The sequence below is a fragment of the Mustela erminea genome, chromosome 5, assembly GCF_009829155.1.
Source record: "Mustela erminea isolate mMusErm1 chromosome 5, mMusErm1.Pri, whole genome shotgun sequence".
NCBI classification, from domain to species: Eukaryota; Metazoa; Chordata; class Mammalia; order Carnivora; family Mustelidae; genus Mustela; species Mustela erminea.
Window position 1 is genome coordinate 130,779,274 of NC_045618.1, and position 18,952 is coordinate 130,798,225.

Below are 18,952 nucleotides of genomic sequence, written 5' to 3' on the forward strand. Positions count from 1 at the left end.
ATAGAACGCTCTAAGCTCAGATAGTTTCACTGGAGAATTCTCCAAATGCTTAAAAAAGAATTAGTATCAACTCTATTATAATCAAAACGGTAGAAATGGCAGAGGGACCAACATATAGATAAGAGAAAAGAAGACAAAAGCCCAGAAATAGAACATCAAACAAACATACCCAACCTTAATTCCCTTTTGTTATGATTTCTAACACATTCTAGGCTCCAAGAATTAGGACAGAGACATTTTTGGGAGGCCATTATTCTGCCTGCCACAAATATATCTAAAGAAATCAAAGTTTTAAAATAAGATCAAAGTTTTTAAAAGGCCATATCTTCTTGTGGGTTGACATCTGTCATTTTGTAATGTACTGCTTTTGTTTGGTAATTGTCTTTGCTCTGAACTCTAATTTATCTGATATTAATATAGATACTTCTATTTTCTTCAGATTAATATTTGCAATGGCCATCTGGCTGCAACATTTGTCACCCCACTGATCCCCAGGGTTGATTTGGCTCATCTACTTGGCTGGTCAGGTATCCCCTTCCTCCCTCATTGTTCCATGTGTGTCCCTTCTGAAGCATGCTTGGTTCAAAAGGACAACCTTCCCTGATAGAGGAGAGCTGTCTTAGGTCAAGGGTATATGAGTAGCTGTTCTTCCTTGCTAGAACCTTCAAATAAGCTTTCAAAGTCCATTTATAGGAGAATGTAGGGTAGTCAAGCTTCCAAGACTCTAGACACATCCAAATGAGGCATTGCATGTGGTAGTCTGCCTTTCTTTAAAAATAAAAATAATTAAAATAAGACCAAGGAATATGAAGAGAAAACAAATGGAAGTTGTAAACATGGAAAACAAAATAATTAAAGTCTCAATGGAAAGATTAAATAGAAGCTTAGATACAACTAAGGAGAAAAATCCTAGTAATCTGAAACAAAGATTCAAATATTTCCTAGAATTTAGCTCAAAAAGACAGAAATGGAAAATATGAAAGAGATATTACAGAGGCACAGAGGGCAGAGTGAGAGGGTCTAAGATAAGCCTGACTTGGAGTCAATAAAGGAGAGAAGGGGAAGGAGGAAGAAACAATGTTTGAAGACATTGTGCCTGAGGACTTCCTAGAGTTGTTCAAAGACATCAATCCTACATCCTGGAGGCCCAACAAACTCTAAGTACAATAAATTAAAAGAAATTCATACCAAATGCAGCACAATAAAATTGCAAAACATCAGAGAAAAAGAGATTTTCCAAAAAGCAAGAAGGCAGATCACCTACAGAAAAGGACAGCAACTGGGTGATGGTTCACTTAGCAGTAATAGTAATGGAAGCTAGAAGACAGTGATGATACTGTCTTCAATATGTCAACCTAAAATCTATACCCAGTGAAACTATCTTTTCAGATCTAGAGTTAAGTAATACATTTTCTCATGATTAAAGACTACGTTTACTTTCAGTAAATATTTTATTAAGTAGCTACTATAGGCTAAACATGCTGTATGAACCATCACAGTCTTATGAGGAAGGCATCATAATTCCCATCTTTTGTATGGGAAAACTGAGGCTCAGAGAAACTGAGAGACTTGCCCAGATCCCTCTGATTCCAGAGTCCATGCCTTTTACCCTTTATCAAGGAGACACATCTTAGATTGACAGCGATCTTTCCAGGATCCTATTTCAAGGCTGGTTTCAGGATGGACTTTTTTTTTTATTATTTTATTTATTTATTTGACAGGCAGAGACTACAAGTAGGCAGAGAGGCAGTCAGAGGAGGAAGCAGGCTCCCTGCTGAGCAGAGAGCCCGACGTGGGGCTCGATCCCAGGACCCTGGGATCACGACCCGAGCCGAAGGCAGAGGCTTTAACCCACTGAGCCACCCAGGCGCCCCCAGGATGGACATTTTTAAGACAAGTCTTCACGTTTGAGGAGAGGTAGCTTCAAACTCCCAGACTTCAAGAGTTTACCGCTTCCATCCAGCAAATCTGGATAAAACCGTTTAGACAAGGGATCAGGATTTGGGGAGGAGGAGCTTTCTACATGTGGTGATGTCCTACACGATGCTCTGGGGGCAGGGTTCTGGGAAGAGCAGCCCAATCCATTCTCCTTCTGCCTTTTCTTTCCTCTGCCCTCTTCCCCCCCCCCCCCCCTGCCCTCTTAACACCCACCCTGACCTTACAGGTCCATACTCTCTAGTTTGGACAATCCTTCCATGATAGTTGTCATCATTTACACTGCATGGTTGACAAGAAAACATTAAGTGAGCAAACATCCAGGGGAGCTTCCCAGTGTGTACACCCCATCGTGATCATTCTCCTCCTCTCTGCTTGATGCTCATCTCCACTGGCAACATTTGATGCCATGTTCCATAACTGGTGCTAAGAATCAAGGGACAAAAATGCCAGAATGGGACGCCATCATGGTTTTACCTAGCCACCACTCTCCCAGTTCCCAGTGGAAGAAATAGTCAAGGAAAACATCATAAAGAAGCAAACATGTAGCTTTTCTGTGGGAGGAGAGAAAAAGGATGTAGGGGAGAGAGATGGGAAAAGAAATGGAAATCGCTATTATTCTTAATCATTTACATGGTGCATTAGAATAATATGATTATTCAGTGGCATTCTAATTAGGGTTAATGAAGAGAAATAGGTGTGAGAGAAGCCCTGAAATGTATAAAATTTTACGTGGTATACCTACCACTTCCCCCACCCCCCAGTAGGGAAGCACAAGGACCCCACATCAGGACTCAGAACTCAGAGGTTAGAGCAAGATGCAACCTGGGCCAGCAGGTGTCCAACCATAACTCCTAATGGGTGTGGTTGACAGGATTGGTAACCAGGAAACCATGTTCACTCAGTATGTCAAAGAATAGACAGTCCTTGGGGTGCCTGGGTGGCTCAGTGGGTTAAGCCTCTGCCTTCGGCTCGGGTCATGATCTCAGGGTCCTGGGATCAAGTCCCACATGGGGCTCTCTGCTCAGCGGGGAGTCTGCTTCCCCCCTCTCTCCCTGCTTGCCTCTCTGCCTACTTGTGATCTCTGCCTGTCAAATAAACAAAATATTAAAAAAAAAAAAAAGTAGTCCTTGGCAGGTGAGGAGTAGGGACTAGCAGACTGACACCCCTGTGAGCTGTGAGTAGTACAGACTCTTGCTGTGGAAGGCAGAGGGATAGGTGGCACAGGTGTGGTATTGTGTGAGTTGTGACCCCCTCCCCCCATATACCTACCTATAAAGGATATCACAGGATATGTATGAGTTAGGAATGGGGCAAGGGTCAGATTTAGTGGGTAAATGCCCTAGGAGGTTTCAAGATCCCCAAATAACTGGCTACAGAGAAGATAGAGGGGAAAACTACCTAGCCCTCCCTTTGCTGTCTGAGCTAGGGTCTGCCTTCATGTTGATGAATTCACCATAGACTTTGTGGGTTTTGAGGCCATGTCTCCCAAGAGCTATTCAGCTGGATTCCTGGTTACCAGTATGATGGCCTTCTTCCCTCCCTCCCTCCCTCTCTCTCTCCCTTCCCTCCTCCAAGTTTTGGGTGGAAAGGGGACTATTCAGACTGAGGACAACATAGGCCATGATCCAGACCAGAGTGAGGACAGAAGAGTAGAATATAGTTTAGATTCATTCCTTTGAGCTCTGAAGGCTGCATATGTATGCCAGTTGGGACAGCTTAAGTTATGTTGGTTAAAAAAAATTCAGGAGCTTCCTATAACAAAGTCTTATTCTCATTTATCTTACATGTTATTCACAGGCCAGCTGGGGGCTCTACTCAGTGTTGTCGTCACTCCAGGACCCCAACTGATAAGAGAAGCTGCCATCTGGATTACTGCAGGTTGTCAAAGCAGAGGGAAAGAGAACTCTAACAATTAAAATGCTTCAGCCTAGAAGTGACACATGGTAATTCTGCACATAACTCATTGACCAGAATGATCACATGGTTCCTGCCCAACCATAAGGAGGCCAAGGAGTGCAAACCTACTGTGTGCCAAGCAGGTGGCAAGTTAGAAATATATGGTGAGCAGCATGAATGAGTTTAAGAGGTCCGGGGTCTTGTCGTGCCTGGGTGGCTCAGTGGGTTAGAGCCTCTGCCTTCGGCTCAGGTCATGATCCCAGGGTCCTGGGATCGAGCCCCGCATCGGGCTCTCTGCTCAGTGGGGATCCTACTTCCCTCTCTCTCTCTCTGCCTGCTTCTCTGTCTGCCTGTGATCTCTGTCAAATTTAAAAAAAAAAAAAAGGTCCGTGGTCTCAAACCCATTGCCTAGGCAGTTTCCCAGACCTATGGGCATCAGCAACTCAGTCATCAAATATTTGCTGAGAGCCTATTCTCAGTCTATCACTGAGCTAGATTCTGGGAATACAAAGGTGGAAAAGAATGGCCTCTACCTTCTAAGACCCTAAAGACTTATGTGGCATGTAGAGAGACAAACACACACCTGGGACCCATTATTGTAAGTGCTATAAGTAAATGCTGGTATTGTGGGAACATAAGATCTACACTGAGAAGTCTGGCTTCTAGAAGGAGATGATGCTTGAGCAGATCCTGAGGCTTAAGGATGAGTGAGGCAGAAGAGGAAAGGGAAGGGCATTTGAAGCAGTGGGAATGGTATATGTAAAGGCCTAGAGGCAAGATGCTTTTAGGAAAGACTAAAATATGGCTGTCATGTGGAGTATGGAATACAATCAGTAAGACATGATGTTGGAGGGGTAGGCAGAGGCCAGGTCAGAAAGGCATTTCCCACCTTCCTAAAGACTGTCCTTCACCCTGTGTGTAGCAAGAAGACATCAGACTTTGAGCTGCATTTTGGACAACTCTTTGACTATTATGGGGGGGGGGATCACTTCACTGGGATGAGAATGGAGTCAAGAAGAACAGTTGGGAGATGGTGGCAGATAGTAAGTCCGGTGAGAGATGCTGGTGGTCTGACCCAGGCAGAAGCAAATGAGGTTGGATGGTAGCAGACAGAAGTGTATAGCTTAAAGCCGCCTATCAAGTGGGTAGGATTGGTTGACCAGTTGGACAGGGTACACCTGTTACGAAAGAGGGGTCGGAAGTTGTGTTCTATTTTCTTTCTGTGCAAGTATACTCTGTGTTGTCTGCTTTAACTATTTTCTAGAACAAGGCAGGGCATAAAACTATTATTCAATCTGTCAGTATTTCTTATTTGCCAGCAGTGCACTAGACACAGGGGATTCAGTGTGAATCCTTGCTTCCTTCCCAGCCATGCTGGGGAGGGAGAGGGCTGGCTAGAGGCAGGAGTGAGGGGCGGGAGGTCTAGACTTGCCTTGCACAGGTGCTGCCCAACTTCATTTGTCCTAGCTCCATCTTCACAAAGTTCACCAAACCCATCTCCCCCTTATATTGTTATTTCCTTAATATGTTGAAACCAACTCACTTTTTAAGCTTAATATATCTACTTAACTCCTTCCTAAGCAAAATATCTATAGATCATATGTTTGGATACACTAGCGATATTTTATGTAATACACATTAAAATAAAACAAAAGAAATTTAAAAATAAAAATTGTTCAATGTCCACGTGTCACCAGAAAACATCTTGCAACTGCACTTTGAAAAGCACTGTCCTGTAAGGAAGGGCCTAGAGTAAGTCCAAAATTGTGATTTTTTTTTTTTTCAGGCTTACTCTCTAGGTGGACAAATGACCTCTCTTCATCACTTTTGTACTCCGATCCTTTTGGCAAAGATGCGGTCCTTAACCTTTGCTCTTGCTCCAAGCCCTTCCCAACTGCCCAAGCTTTAGACATTCAACAGTACACATGTTAAGGGCTTCCTGCAGGCCAGGCCCACCGTATAAGCTCATGGAGGGTGCCAGTGGCTACTTCCTTGCCAACATGACTGGACAGTGTCTGGTCGAGTGCACTGCTGATTTACCTGGCCCCGTGCTGAGATGAGAAGCATCATTTAGGTCGCAGGGGTACCCCTGTTTCGGCATGGCCACGGACGAATTCACTTGGTGTGAAATGCCAGGAATCATTTATGTACATGGAATGTTCTCAGGGGGCCTCGAAGTTCCCTGCTCCAAGGGCTCCCCAGTTTCTGGACATGTTCCTTTTCCTCTCAGGAGGCAGGCAGTGCAGCTCAGCCGGGTTACTCCCAGTTTCTCTATTGAAAGCCTCCTTAGGCAGCTTCATTGACAAGTTAACCTGTGTCTTTTGCAGTCACTTTCTGGTGCTGGACTCAGGATTCCAACAATATATCATTAAGGTCATTGCTTACAAGCACCAGGCACTGACCTTGGAGAAAAGGGGGATTTTATTAGAGCAACACTGGAGAGTTTGCAGGACTAGGGAGGAGATGGGCAATGCGACTTCAGGTGGGGCAGGAACCTGAGCAGGTAGGTAGTTGGAAACCATAGGATCCTTAGAGGGCTGTCGTCATGTGACCCAGTCTCAGAATCTGATTGGCTGAGCTCAGATCCTGGCCCCTCCCCTTACGGGTGGGCCAGGACAATATGGTTGACAGGACTCTGAAAGGGGAACGGGGAAGTGGGGTAATGTTATCATAAAAAGAAGAAAAGAAAGCTAAGTTTGAGAAAAGCCAGATGTCTCCTGCCCAGTCACACAGGAATAACAAAATGAGAAAACTGGGAGGTAATGTAGGGCTCCTTAACTCAACCCAACAAGCTGGAGATTAGGAAATCAAGACCCAGAGAGGTGAAATAATTGTCTGAGCTCCCTGGCTCTTCCCTGACAAAGCTGCGCCCCAAATGACAGGGAGGTTCTCTGACTCTTAGGGCAGGGTTTTCTTCTATTTCACATGCTCTGTCTGTGGACAAAGAAAGAAAACGTGTGGCGGTTGAGTCTCTGGGATCTTCTCCTTACTCCCAGCAGGTATATTTCCATTTGCTTATTCTTAGAGCATCTTTACCTTAATATTTTAGTGGTCCATAAAAGAGGGCAGGACAAAAGCCCACAACATAAATGGAAGCCAATACCATCTAGTTGACCCCAGGCATGAAAGGGTCCAGTAGGGTCACTTGAGACCACTACTGCCCCAACAAGGAGCCATTGAGGACAGATGGCTCAGGTTGACTTCCCTTCTTCTCACCAACCCCAGGATCCCCGTCTCCCCCCAGTTCCAGAAGACACCCCAAGGAAGATGAATGGGGCTATTGACTCTGAGCAGAAGGAGACTGAGAGCCTCTGCCTCTTCCAGAAGCAAGGCACTGCCTGGTGCCCGCGTCTTGGAACGTGCTGGCTTCATTGCTCTGACAGCATGAAGGATGTTTGGTTTTGTTCCCAGTGCTGTTATCATTTATCATCCTTTTGTAAAAGCTGGCACCCTCCACCTGTCCCCTCTTCCTTCTCGCTGTCTCCCAATCCCCACCTCCAATCCAACCTCCCCATCCTGCCTGTATCCCCTGCCTCTGAGGGGGAGCCTCTTGTATTTCACCCTAGGGAGAAGGCTCCCACATTGGTTTCCAGAAGCCCAAGAGACACCCAAGTTGAATTCAACACAAACAGTCGCTGAGCAATTCCTGCGGACAAACCGCTGTGCTTTGGATGGTAAAAGACCCTGACTTCAGGCACCTTGCATTCCAGCAAGGAAATAGCCATGAAGCTCCTCACAACAAAACACTGGCCTGCACAGGGAGAGACGGAGGAGAACCACACGTCCAGAGAGTCTGGGAAAGGCAGAGCCGAGAGCCTTTTAAAGAATAGAAGCAGGAGGGTGGGCGATGGTGGAAGAGAGAGGCGTGGACAAAGACTGAGCGTGGAGACCTTCAGGAAAAGATGGCCGAGAGCACAAAGAAAGAGATGAAGTCACAGCTGGAAGAGGAGCTGTCAGAGGTGAGCGGGCCTGAAGGTGGGGGAGGAGTGGCCGTGGAATGGGCAAGGTTGATGGGACAAGAGAGAACATCATCGATGGCGCACAGGCCCAAAAGAGGCTGGTGAGGCAGGGAGGAAGTCAGGCTGGCTATGGAGGGAGACACCTTGTTTGAAGAAATAAGAAAACATCTTATTTCAAGGGCAAAGAAAAGGAAGATTGGTGTGTGGTCATGGGAGAAACTGGGAGATAGAAGGGAGCTCTATTGGCTCCATCTTTGAGATGAATCAGAAGTGATGTCACCTGCTAAAGGATGAATTTGTTTGAGATCTTAAGAATGCTGAAAATTGGAATATCCATGGAGAATAAAATAAAAATATAGGGGGAAATATAAAATAAAAACCCTGAGGAATAAAAGAGCTGTTTAACATTAAGGCCACTGCAGAGAGTCATTCTCACCCCTGGGCCTTTGCACATGCTGCTTCCTCTACTGGGAGCATGACACCACCCACTCTTTACATGGTTAGCATTGTCTCCTCTTTCAGATCTTGGTTTTAATGTTGCCTCTTCAGAGCAGCCCTCCCCATCCCATTATTCTCCATCCCAGTTCCTTTATTCTTTTCTAGTGCTCACGCTTATAATTACTTCATTAGCTGCTGCTTCTTTTTCTTAAATTTGTCTCACCCAGCTAGTAAGGAAGCTCGGGGGAGCACAGACCCACTTGTCTGGTTTACTAGTATATCCTCAGTGTCTAGCCACGGGTCAGACGTGTAGCAGGAACTCAGCGAATACCTACCTGTTTGAGTCCAGGAATGCACATTAAAGAATGCGTGTAGCTAGGGGAGCAGCAGCCAGGCTGAGCAGAGCTCCCCAGGGTTGAGGGCAGCAGGCAGAAGCTAAGGAGATGGGGATGAGAAACTTATGGGTGGTGGGAGGTAGGGGGTAATCTGTGACAGATAAAAGGAGGCGAATTCATAGCATGTGGCCCATAATACAGAAACGGATGGAGTTGGCGGGAGAGGAGTAGGATTGAGGGGGAGGTAGGGAGCTGGGTAGAAACAAAAGAAAAGCAGAGGTAGGCTCAACCCACGAGTTAGTGATCAGATGTCTGCAGAAAATGGAATGGATTGTCCAGGATGTAGGCTTGCCAGACTGAGCAAAGGAGCATGTGGGGCACCCAGTTATATTGAAATTTCAGACAAAAAAACCTAATAATCCCATGCAATATTTGGGACATGCTTAGACTATAATAAGATCATTCCTTGTTTATCTGACATTCAGGTGTATCTGGGCATCGCGGATCTTCTCCAGGAATCCTACAAGGACGGTGAGTTTCTGTCCCTGGAGGTGTACAAGCTAAGTCTGGAACACTGCACAGAAGGCTCCGGTATGGTGATTGATAGAGACAAGGGATGGGGGCCTTTAGCTGAGGAGCCCCATCCCACCCCCCAACCCGGAGTCAGTTTCTGCAGCCTCTCTCCCCGGGGCAGAGTGTTCAGGCAAGGGCTCCACCCGAGGATTTAATTCACTGTCCCTGAGCCTGGCAGTTCCTTGTTTAGAGCTCTGTCCTTCAGCGGCTTGCATCCCGCACCCCACATCCCGCATCCATGAGCAGCTAGCCTGGGGAGGGGTTGGTGGTGCAGGGGGGCCGAGCTCATTCCTACCGCTGGGCTGGACACAGATGTGGCCCCACCGACCCACCTGCCCCCCAGGGCTGGGCTTCCTTCTCCCTCCTCACCCTTTATCAAACGCCTCTCCTGGGTGGCGAGCTAAGTCACCCGCCCCCGCGCTGCTCCCTCACCCTGCCGTCAGCACACACACTCGATTAGGGGGATCGGAGTGACTTACAGGGGCCCCTCTTCCCCAGGGTCGGTATTTGCATAGGGTGATGGATGCAGAGATGTCATCTAAACACATCGGCACTTTGCATTTTAAACAAAGCAATTTCCAGAGGAAGCCCGGGGAGCTTTGTCTCCTTCCAGGAACATTTCCTCAGAGCCAAGTTCTCTTTCCTTTTGGCCAGCATTTTCCACTACATCGGTCCCCAGTCCCTCTCTTCGACTGGCCTCCTGCTCACTCCCCACATGCCACTGCATCGGCACAGTACTGACCGTGGTGTGGAGCAGGGGGTGGGTTGCATGTTCCCTAGGATGAGGAAGGACATGGATCCCTGGCCCCCTCATAGGTGCCTGACATCGACACCCTCTCCCAGGCCCGCCCTGCGGGAGATCCTGCAGAGTAACCTTGGCCGGCGCCAACCACCTGCCAACGTGGTTTGAGAGACACAAGATACTCGCTCCAAACATCTATGTCCACCTCCCCCTCCCAAGATGCCAGTCGCCCCTAATGTCCTCAGTGTTCTGTCTGGGGGACCCTGGATTCCTTCTCGAAGCTCTCACTTCTGATATCACACAGCTGAGACTTCTCCTCTTCACAAGGCTAAGCCTTCTCCCCAGAGACCTTTAGTGTTGTTGATAAAAAAAGTCACCATAATATTGGTCCATAATGTTAGGCTGAACGTTCCCCCCCACCGCCCGAAGACAAGCAGGAAAGAATAAGGTAGGAAGTCCCTGGAATTTTGTCCCCAGTAATATGGTCTGAAGGCCAGCAGCACCCTCCCAGCTCAGTTGCTTACAAGGGGCATGACTTGAGGGGGTCTAATACCGCTGTAGGGCACATGAGCAACAGGGCACAGAAGCCTGCTGAGAATGCTTGATCCGGGCCTCTCCTTCCCTTCCTGTCCGGCTACAAATATGAGCGAGCTGAGGAGGACGGGCAGCAAGCTGTCCTTGGCAGGGGTGGGGGCAGACATCTGCAGCAGGGGGTGGCTTCTGTGAGGCTGGGTGCTTCCCTGCTGTGGGAGGAGTGGGCGAGAGGAATCGACACGTGTTGAGCACCTACTATTTGACCCTTCAGGTGGCTGGTCTGAAACACGGCATGGCAGTTAAGAGAAGAGGCTTGAAATGAGTCTGTACACATCTGGATTCAAATCCGTGCTCTGTGACTGTAAGCAAGTTGGTTAAGCTTTCTGAAGCTGAAAGCCCCCATAAAATGAAGACGGCGGCATTTACGTCAAACACTCGTAGGGAATGGAGGGGACAACCTGTGTAAAGTGTCCGGGATACAGTAACATCATTGGCTTGGGAGCCAATCCATTGAGGACAGAAAGCTTGAACCACTGTATCTCAGTGGGAGAGACAGATTTGATGATGTTCCTCCCTTGTTTCAAACTCTGCCAGGGTTTCCCCTTTGTTCTGAGATAGCAGTGTCTTTAGCAAGGCTGTCCAAGTCCCGGGCAGGCTGGCCCCTCTTCTTTGCCTCTCCCCAATCAGACGGTCTTTCTTTTCTTCTCCAGTCTCTTGAGCAAGCCTGGAACACCTCTTTCTCTCTGTCTCGTCCTGGACAGCTCCCTCTTTCCCTGAAACACCCCACACGGCCTGCCCTCACTCCCTCCACTTCAAAATTTCAGTCTCTGCCTGCTTCTGCATGTGGCTTCCTTGGCCAAACCTCCCCCATCCAAAGGCTGCATTGGTCCCTTGTTACCTGCTCCTGCTCCCAGGTGTCACGGAAAGTCTCCCGCATAAGAGACCCTTGCAAACCGCTAGTTCGAAGTTCATCTTCTCTGCCAAAGCAGCAGCACCCACCGTGCTCCCCAGATCTCGCTCCCTGCCAGGTGATGAATGAATGTGCAAAGACGGCAGGCCGAAGTGACCAGAGTCGCTGGGGAAAAACGAGGGCGGCACACCTGGGATCGGAAAGAATTTGCCTTTCTGGGTGTTTGCTGAGAGAAGATACAACTCCCTGCCTGGGAACTTGAAGGTGGGTCCCCGGAAGGGCTCGTCCCGCTTCTGTGCAACTCTCCTGTGCCTGGCCAAGCCCACGGGCAGGGCTTCTCTGGGATTCCAGGGGCTTCTGTCCTTTGGGAGCAAAGTGAATTTGCAGCAGAGGCAGAATAAAGTGTAGGAGGTGGTAGGGTCTTCACTCTTCCTCCGGTTGGCCCCCGACATACCCTGTGCAAGCGAGGAGATTTTGCTCCCTGGATCAGCTTCCGGCCCTCCCTTGCGTCCTGCAGGAGAATAGAAGGAAGTCCAGAGGCTAAGCCGGCCTAGGCGAGGAAGAGCCCCAGAGGCTGAGCCGGCCAAGCTGGGGCAGTCTGGAGATGCCCGAGAAAGATCTGCGGGAGCGGCTCTGCGAGGGGCAGGGAGACGAGGAAAGAGGTTCTGATGAAGCTTTGCAGCGCATTAAAAATGTGATGTCCTGCAAATGGTGTGGACCAAACTGAGGGCAGCAGAGATTTGGAGCACTTTGGGCTATTCTGTAGCTCACTGGATTGTTGTTTTCTTTAGCAGTGAGTGGCTGGGCACTGGGGCTTCATCTAAGACTTCCATTCAATGCGGGGCCTTAAGAATGGGCCCCGGAGTGGAAGTGCAGTCCATTCTCTCATCTTCCTGGGCCAGCCAAAGAGCCTGGCTTGCCCCTCCTTTCTATCCTATTTTGGCCTCGCTCCAAGCTTGATCGTGGGGACTTGTCACGTCTGCCTGTGGGAAGGTCTGGTTTTCTCTCTTCTCCACACGGGAAGTGGGGAGAGACTCTTCAGGACCCAAATGAGAGCCCCGGTGCCTTCATTTTGCCTTGTGACAGCTGCGAAAGGGCTCTTGGCACAGATGGGCTGGGCATTTGGCTGACTGCTTTTGAGGCTAGAGAGAGAGCAACGGAGGGTGGTGACTGGGTGTGAAAGGGAATTCATGGCTGACAAAGATCCTGTCTGAACATCTGTGATCAATGAAGTTTATTCACTGCTCCCTATTACCTGCCTGTATGGCCTGCTGCCTTTCTGGCGTCTCTGCCTGGACATTCAGCAGCATCTCCAACTTAACGTGGCTGATTCTCCCACCTGGCCCCCAGACTTGCCTTCTCTGCTTCTTTCCACCTCAGTGGATGACAACCCTGGTGGCTTCAAATTAGAGCCAGGACCCAAGTGTTCCTTCATACCTGCTCTCTCCTCTGACCCTGGTCTAAGCCATTCACCATCCTGGTCTTATCAATCCAGCAGCCGAAGTCGCCTGTTGAGATGTGCAATCATGGCATTCCTCTATTCAAAATCTTTCACTTAAGAGTGAAAACCTCACTTACTATGGCCTCATGTTCCCTGTATGACTTGCCCCACTCCCTCTTGCCTCAACCCGTTCCACTTCAGCCACACTTACTTCCTTGATGTTCACTGAACACACATGGCATACTGCTACCTCGGGGCCTTTGCACGTGCTGGTCCTGCCTGGAGAGCTTTTTCTCTGGATACCCACGTGGCCCTCACTTTCTTCATCTTACTATTACACGTGACATTCTCACTGAGGCTGCTCTGACCACTCCTTTTAAAATTGTATCCTGCCTCCCCATTCCTGATCCCCCATACCCTGCTCTTTCCCTCATGGAACTTACCTAACAAACTATGTAATTCGGTTATTTATTGTGCTCATTGTCTCTTTCTTCCTCTCACTAGAGTGTGCGCTCCATGAAAAAAGATTGTGCTTGTTCTCTTTACTGATATAGTCTCCATGCCCAGAACAGTGCCTGGCACAGGGCAGACCCTTGGTAAGTATTTGTTGAAGGAATGAATGACCCTAAGTTGTATTTTCCCCTTTCACTTCTTTGGTAACAAAAAGAGGGGGAAAGAGTATTTGGAGAATGAATGAAGAGAGATAAAGATATGAATGAGGTTTATTAGCTAGTCTGATCACAATTAGCCATACAGATGGGAAGAACTAGTACAGAAAATCCTAAAATACAGATAGTCCGAGAAGTATTTCTATTTTGATTATGTTATGTGATGTTATGGTTGTCTCTTTCCTATTTTTTAAGGTGGCAGCATGAATACCAGCTGTGTGTTTGTGTTTGTGTGTGTCTGTATGTGTTAAGTGTGTATGCATACACACCTGTGAGGTAGTGAGGGGAAATTACCTAAAAATCATCCACAAACTGGGTACTTTCATTCCTACAAAACATTTCATGCATAAGACTTGCTAAGTATCAAGTTTAAAGACTACTATGTGAATATGACCTTCCAAGAGCTTCAGGAAACTTACAAACAGCTCATTGAAAGTTGACCAGAGCCTGAACTATCCATGTATATGAGTTCTGTGGGCATCAAGGTTGGCTGGTTGTCTTCTAGACTTCCAATTCTACTCTGCTTGTGTAATAGCTGGACAGTTAAGGGGGACTAGTGCTCCCCTGAATCTGGTACAAGTAATCCCTTAAGAGAAAAGCACAAGAGCCATTTGGATTCAGAATGATGCTCAGATATTTTCCATGGTTGTAGGAAGAGATGTTCTTTCTCTGCTTACAATGTGAAATAAAATGCTGGCAGCCCTCTGCTACTATGAAAGAGGCTAGCTTGAGGACAAAGCAGACAGCAGAGGGCAGAACCGAGAACCAAAGAAGCAGAGCCACGGCCCTATTGACTTTGTGAACCTCTGGATCAAACCCTACCTGATGCGTGCACCATTTCTGGACTTCACATAAATCCAAGACAATAAATCCACTAAGCTGGTATGAACCAGGATGTCTTTTATTTGCAATGAAAGGCATCCTGATACAGTGCTCCTCACTTTCTTTTAGACCATCCCCTCTGCTTCTCACTGCTCCCAAGTGTGGATGACATCTGTGTCCTTCGTGCAGCCAGCATTATGATCACGCATACACAGACGCATTTCAGAATCCTAAGGCAGTGAACTCTTTTTGGTTTACATACATGTGATGTTCCGTTTTTCTGGCAAAATGTAGATTAACTAGGATGCCTCACATTAATGTTAAAACTCTAGTAGCAGGGGGCCTCATAGACCTATGTTTTTCAAGTTGCATTTCTGAAGCTTTGCCGAACATGCTTTTAAAATGCCTACTTGGGAGCACCTGGGTGGCTCAGTTGTTCAGTGTCTGCCTTTGGCTCAGATCATAATCCCAGGATCCTAGGATTGAGCCCCCCCATCAGGCTCCCTGCTTGGCTTGGCAGGGGGTTCTGCTGCTCCCTCTTCCACTCCCCCTGCTTGTGTTCTTTCTCACGCTGTGTCTCTATCAAATAAATAAAATCTTAAAATAAAATAAAAAAACAAAATGCCTACTCGAATGCCCGGAGAACTCTTGAGGCCGGTTCTCCAGCCAGCCAGGCCCAGCATGGGCCTGAGGTCTAAGGGCAGCGCTGTCCAAGGGACAGCGAGCCCGGAAAGGTCACGGGTGAAGAAACTCTCCAACAGGCCGTTCCTTATTTATTAGATGCCAGATACACGGGACCAGGACAGAAGACTCCTAGGGCATGTGATTTACATGGGGTGGGGGCGGGGGGGTCCCAGGGGAGAACACAGACAAGAGGCAGAAATACATACACGGGGGGAAGCAAAGAAGGACCGCCATTTCAAAAAATATATACATCTTATGAAGCCATTCCAGCCATTTAATCATTATCAGAAAATAAAACAATCTTTCCACATCGTGCGTTTCTTTGGTGCTCTTCCACGGGCCTGGGCCCTTCTGTCTTCCCGTCCCGTTTGTCACCCCTGCCCTGCGCCCCGCCCCGGACATCTCCCATCCACACAGGGGTAACGGGGGGCCTGGGGGAGGGAAGAGGGGAGGCCCCTGCCACGGAGCTGGGTGTCGATTCTGGCTGCTCTGAAGCCCTGCCCGGCCTCCCCACCAGCGCCCCGGTCCGGTCTCCAGTCGTCTTCTCGGTTCTTCAGTCCTGGCCTGGGAAATCCTCGGTTTTCCGGATGCAGAAACGGGGGGCCACCACCCCGGTTCACGTGTGACACAGTCAGTCTCGAAGCTCTAGGAAGGGTGGGGACACGGGAACCAAACAAAACCCAGCCAATACCACCTTCTCCAGGGTTGGATTTTTACATTTTATTTCTTGGTTCATTTCAATGACCTGTATCATGAGAGTACAAGTGAGAAGGGCAATTTTGTCTTTACAGATTTTCCATGAACAGCAGATCTGGGGACAGGGAGGGAGGCAAGCACGTTCTGCCCATTGGGAGGGGTAGGGCGGGCATCCTAAGCTCTCCTCACTTCCTCATCCCCCACTAAGTCAGGGCCCCCTTTCCCAGGGAGGCCCCCGAGCTGGCAAGACCTCCAACTAAAAGGCTGGCCTACATTTTATCTCTGACCCTCTGATGGCTCCGTTAGTACACACCAGGGCCTTTCGCACCGGCCAGAGCTCCCAGTGCGCCGGAGCCATCTCCCGCGGCCACTGGGGTTTCAGAGGAAGAGCAGCGCCCCACGTGCTGGCACAGAGCCACCTCCCCCTCACGGCTAGAGGGAGGATCTGATGGCAGGACGCTTGCAGAAGCCCCGGAGCCATCCACACACGGACTCCCACCCACCCCAAACCAGTGCAGTGAAGATGCTTCTTCTAAAAACGGCTGGTCGCAGATACCAGCCTCGCACAGGCCCTGGCCACCAGCTCGGGCCTCACGCTGACACTGGAAGTGCCACCCCAGGGAGAAGGTGCCACCCTCAGCGCCACCCCCCCCGACCCCACCAAAGCACACAGCACAGCAGAAGGCGGGGGGAGAAGCTCCCAAGGAGCATACCCCAGCTCCTCTCACCACGAGGGATCTCGGGCTCTGACCTTAGGGTGTGGCTCCTAACAGCTCTCAAGACTGGGGGGCTTTGCGTGGGTCCCTTGATGCTTCCATGCCTGTGAGCCCACCTCGGGACTGCCCAGGCAGCTAAGGATGAAGCACCTTGGACAGTAATTCCAATGCAGACCGTCACGTGGCTTTGGCCTTGCACTCCCCACAGGCTAACAAGACAGCACACTTCATCTGGCTGTGAGGCCTCTTGGAACACTCTATCTTGTTCATGAGGCCAACAGAGAGCCACTCTGCAGCCTCTGGGTCTCAGCTAACCCTCAGGCCTGGGGCGACCTCACAGCACAGTTCAGAGGGGTGGTGTCTGGGGGCAGAGAGGCAGCAAAGTGAAACCAGCATCACCTGCTTCCCATGGAAGGCTACAGGGCTGTGGGAGCCAGCACCTGGCCACCTGCTGTCCTAGCGAGGGGCAGGCCGATCCACCAGCCTCTCCAGTGCCAGTAGGTCTGGGTCAGCGGGTGGGGATCCCCCAGGTAGGGCTGATCTGGTCTTTGCTTCAGAGTGTGCCTTCTCCACCATGCCTGACCCCACCTTCCTCTTCGGGGGACCCTCTGAGCTGCCATTGGCCAGCCTGTGCTCAGCAGATGGGTTGGTAAGAGCTGTCCGGAGTGGACCGACTCTCAAGGCCACTCACAGGAATCTGGTGACTGTCCCCATCTGCCTGGGGCTGAGGGGCTTCCCTGGACACGGCTTTTCAGTGCTAAAACCAGGAACATCCTGGGCAAACTGGAGTGGTCATGTGACACAGCGGCCAGGAAGACGGGGCAGGGGGTCCCCCCACAGGGCTGGCCCTTCACAATGCATTTGGGGAGCTATGTCATGCCTTAGTCTCAGGATGGTAGCAACAGCCCCTCCTGTGACACTGATTGGCCTAACCGTTCAGAATGCAGGGCACCGGGTGACCTGATGTCTACTGCCCTCAGAAGCTAGCCCCACGGGGGTCCCGGCCGGCAACTTCCCGAGCACACCATCTTCAGGGTTCCCCACCTGCTTATCTTGCTTCTGGGATTTTCTGTGCTCAGCAAAGATTGGTTTGAGCCTTTCCCCATTTTGCCCCAATCCTCCCATGACTGCCAGCCTGGAAATCAGTGCCTAGGATGCCCTCAGAGGTGGCCAGGCCCCTAGTCTCCCCCAAACTGCCACAGGCCCATCTGCTCCGAACTGCCCAGAAGGCTGACAGGGCCAAGCAAGAGGAGGAGCTCTGTGGAATACTGCCTGGCCCTGCTCTTCAGAGGCAGCACTGTTCCCAGCTATGGACCTGAAATCCCCTTGGCTGCCTGAACCCACCGTGTAAGCTGAGGTAGGGGCAGGAAGTAGCAGGATCTCCTAGGAGAGGAGAGGGGGAGGACAGGTGAGCCTTGGTGCTGTGGTGACAAGCAGGTGTGTGGGTACCAAGGGGTGGGTGCCCAGGAAGATGCCCGAGCTCTGGCAGCTGCTCTCTGGATGGGGTCCCTATCGGGAGGGGAGTGTGCACCAGGCAGAAAGGCTGCAGGGCAGGGGGCCCTGGGACTGGGGAAGGTGTGGGGCCGCTGGAGGAGCCCCAAGTAGCAGAGTAGGCAGGGCCTCTGGAAGAAAGCCCCTGCCCTCTGGGAAGGGACAACTTCCAGTGGCACCCAGCCTGAATTGGGTGGGGTCCTGGACGCTGAGCACTGCCCACCCTGTGGGGTGGGGGCGTGGGGGTGGGGTTAGGATACGCACTACTGTCTCCTGGGGCTTTCATGGGCGGAAGGAGCACTTCCTCGATGGTCTCCAGTTTCAAGGGAGTCAGCCCTGGCCCAGACCTCAGCACTGCCCATGGAGAAGGAAAAACATACCCAAGAAAAAGCCAGTTACAGATGAGCCCACACCCTGCCCTCCCCTCCCTGTTCCCCTGCCCCGCTGTACTCCGGACTCCACGCACAGCCAGGAGGCGAGAGAGCCCTTCCTCTGGGACTGCCCGTGGCCATGATACAGGGCTTGAAGGTTGAGGCTGGTGGCTGTGGAGGTCTCCGCGGCGGTCCGTCCGCCGGTCTGTCCACGGGTGGGAGTCGGTCCAGGTGCCGGGCCATCAGACCTTGGCCTCCAGCATCTCCAGGAAGAGTTTGTGCATGGGCACCTTGCCCTGCAGTTTGACGCTGTAGAAGTGCTGCACGGCCTTGGCGGCCGTCTGCCGCAGCAGGGGCAGCGTCAGTAGCAGCTTGCCCGTCCTCCGGGGCTCCTCGTGGCGCTGGCTCAGCTCGTAGTCCTGCAGCGCCTCGTGCAGCAGGTCCTGCAGCTTCTGCACGGCCTCCAGATCCTCGATGTACATGGAATCTGCCGGCACAGGGAGAGCATCAGTGGGCGCAGCCCTGGGGGGGGGGGGGGCGTGGCCAGACCTCGGCAGGGGGGTGTGGGGGGGTGGCTTGGGGCCCTGGGCTATTGCCCCCCTCCCCTCACTTGACTACGGAGGCTAAACTGCCAGCCTGAGGTCACAGAGGCCCGTGACAGAGCCGAGGCTTGGGGCCAGGGAGCCATCTGCACCTTGGAAGGTCATCTCTTGAGAAACCACCAAGAGGGGTCAGCAG

At 50.5% G+C, this 18,952-nt stretch overlaps 2 protein-coding genes across 10 annotated transcripts in view; one reads left to right on the forward strand and one right to left on the reverse strand.

Annotated features, from left to right (window-relative positions):
- Positions 1 to 14,745, forward strand: part of LOC116591720 (serine/arginine repetitive matrix protein 1-like) — a 199,000-nt gene extending 184,255 nt beyond the window's left edge. For 2 of the 6 annotated variants that reach the window (XR_004286126.1, XR_004286131.1), the window contains 4 exons: positions 3,736 to 3,998; positions 7,401 to 7,793; positions 9,052 to 9,097; positions 10,687 to 14,745. The gene's annotated coding sequence lies outside the window, so the exon portion shown is untranslated. The remainder of the gene's footprint in view (positions 1 to 3,735; positions 3,999 to 7,400; positions 7,794 to 9,051; positions 9,098 to 10,686) is intronic. The other 4 variants (XR_004286127.1, XR_004286129.1, XR_004286130.1 and 1 more) reach the window with 4 other exon arrangements.
- A 284-nt stretch (positions 14,746 to 15,029) lies between these two features.
- ESRRB (estrogen related receptor beta) overlaps positions 15,030 to 18,952 on the reverse strand; it is a 164,939-nt gene continuing 161,016 nt past the window's right edge. For all 4 annotated transcript variants that reach the window (XM_032344858.1, XM_032344857.1, XM_032344860.1 and 1 more), the window contains one exon: positions 15,030 to 18,701. In XM_032344858.1, coding sequence (XP_032200749.1) covers positions 18,457 to 18,701 — 245 coding nt within the window. In that variant the 3' untranslated portion in view covers positions 15,030 to 18,456. The remainder of the gene's footprint in view (positions 18,702 to 18,952) is intronic.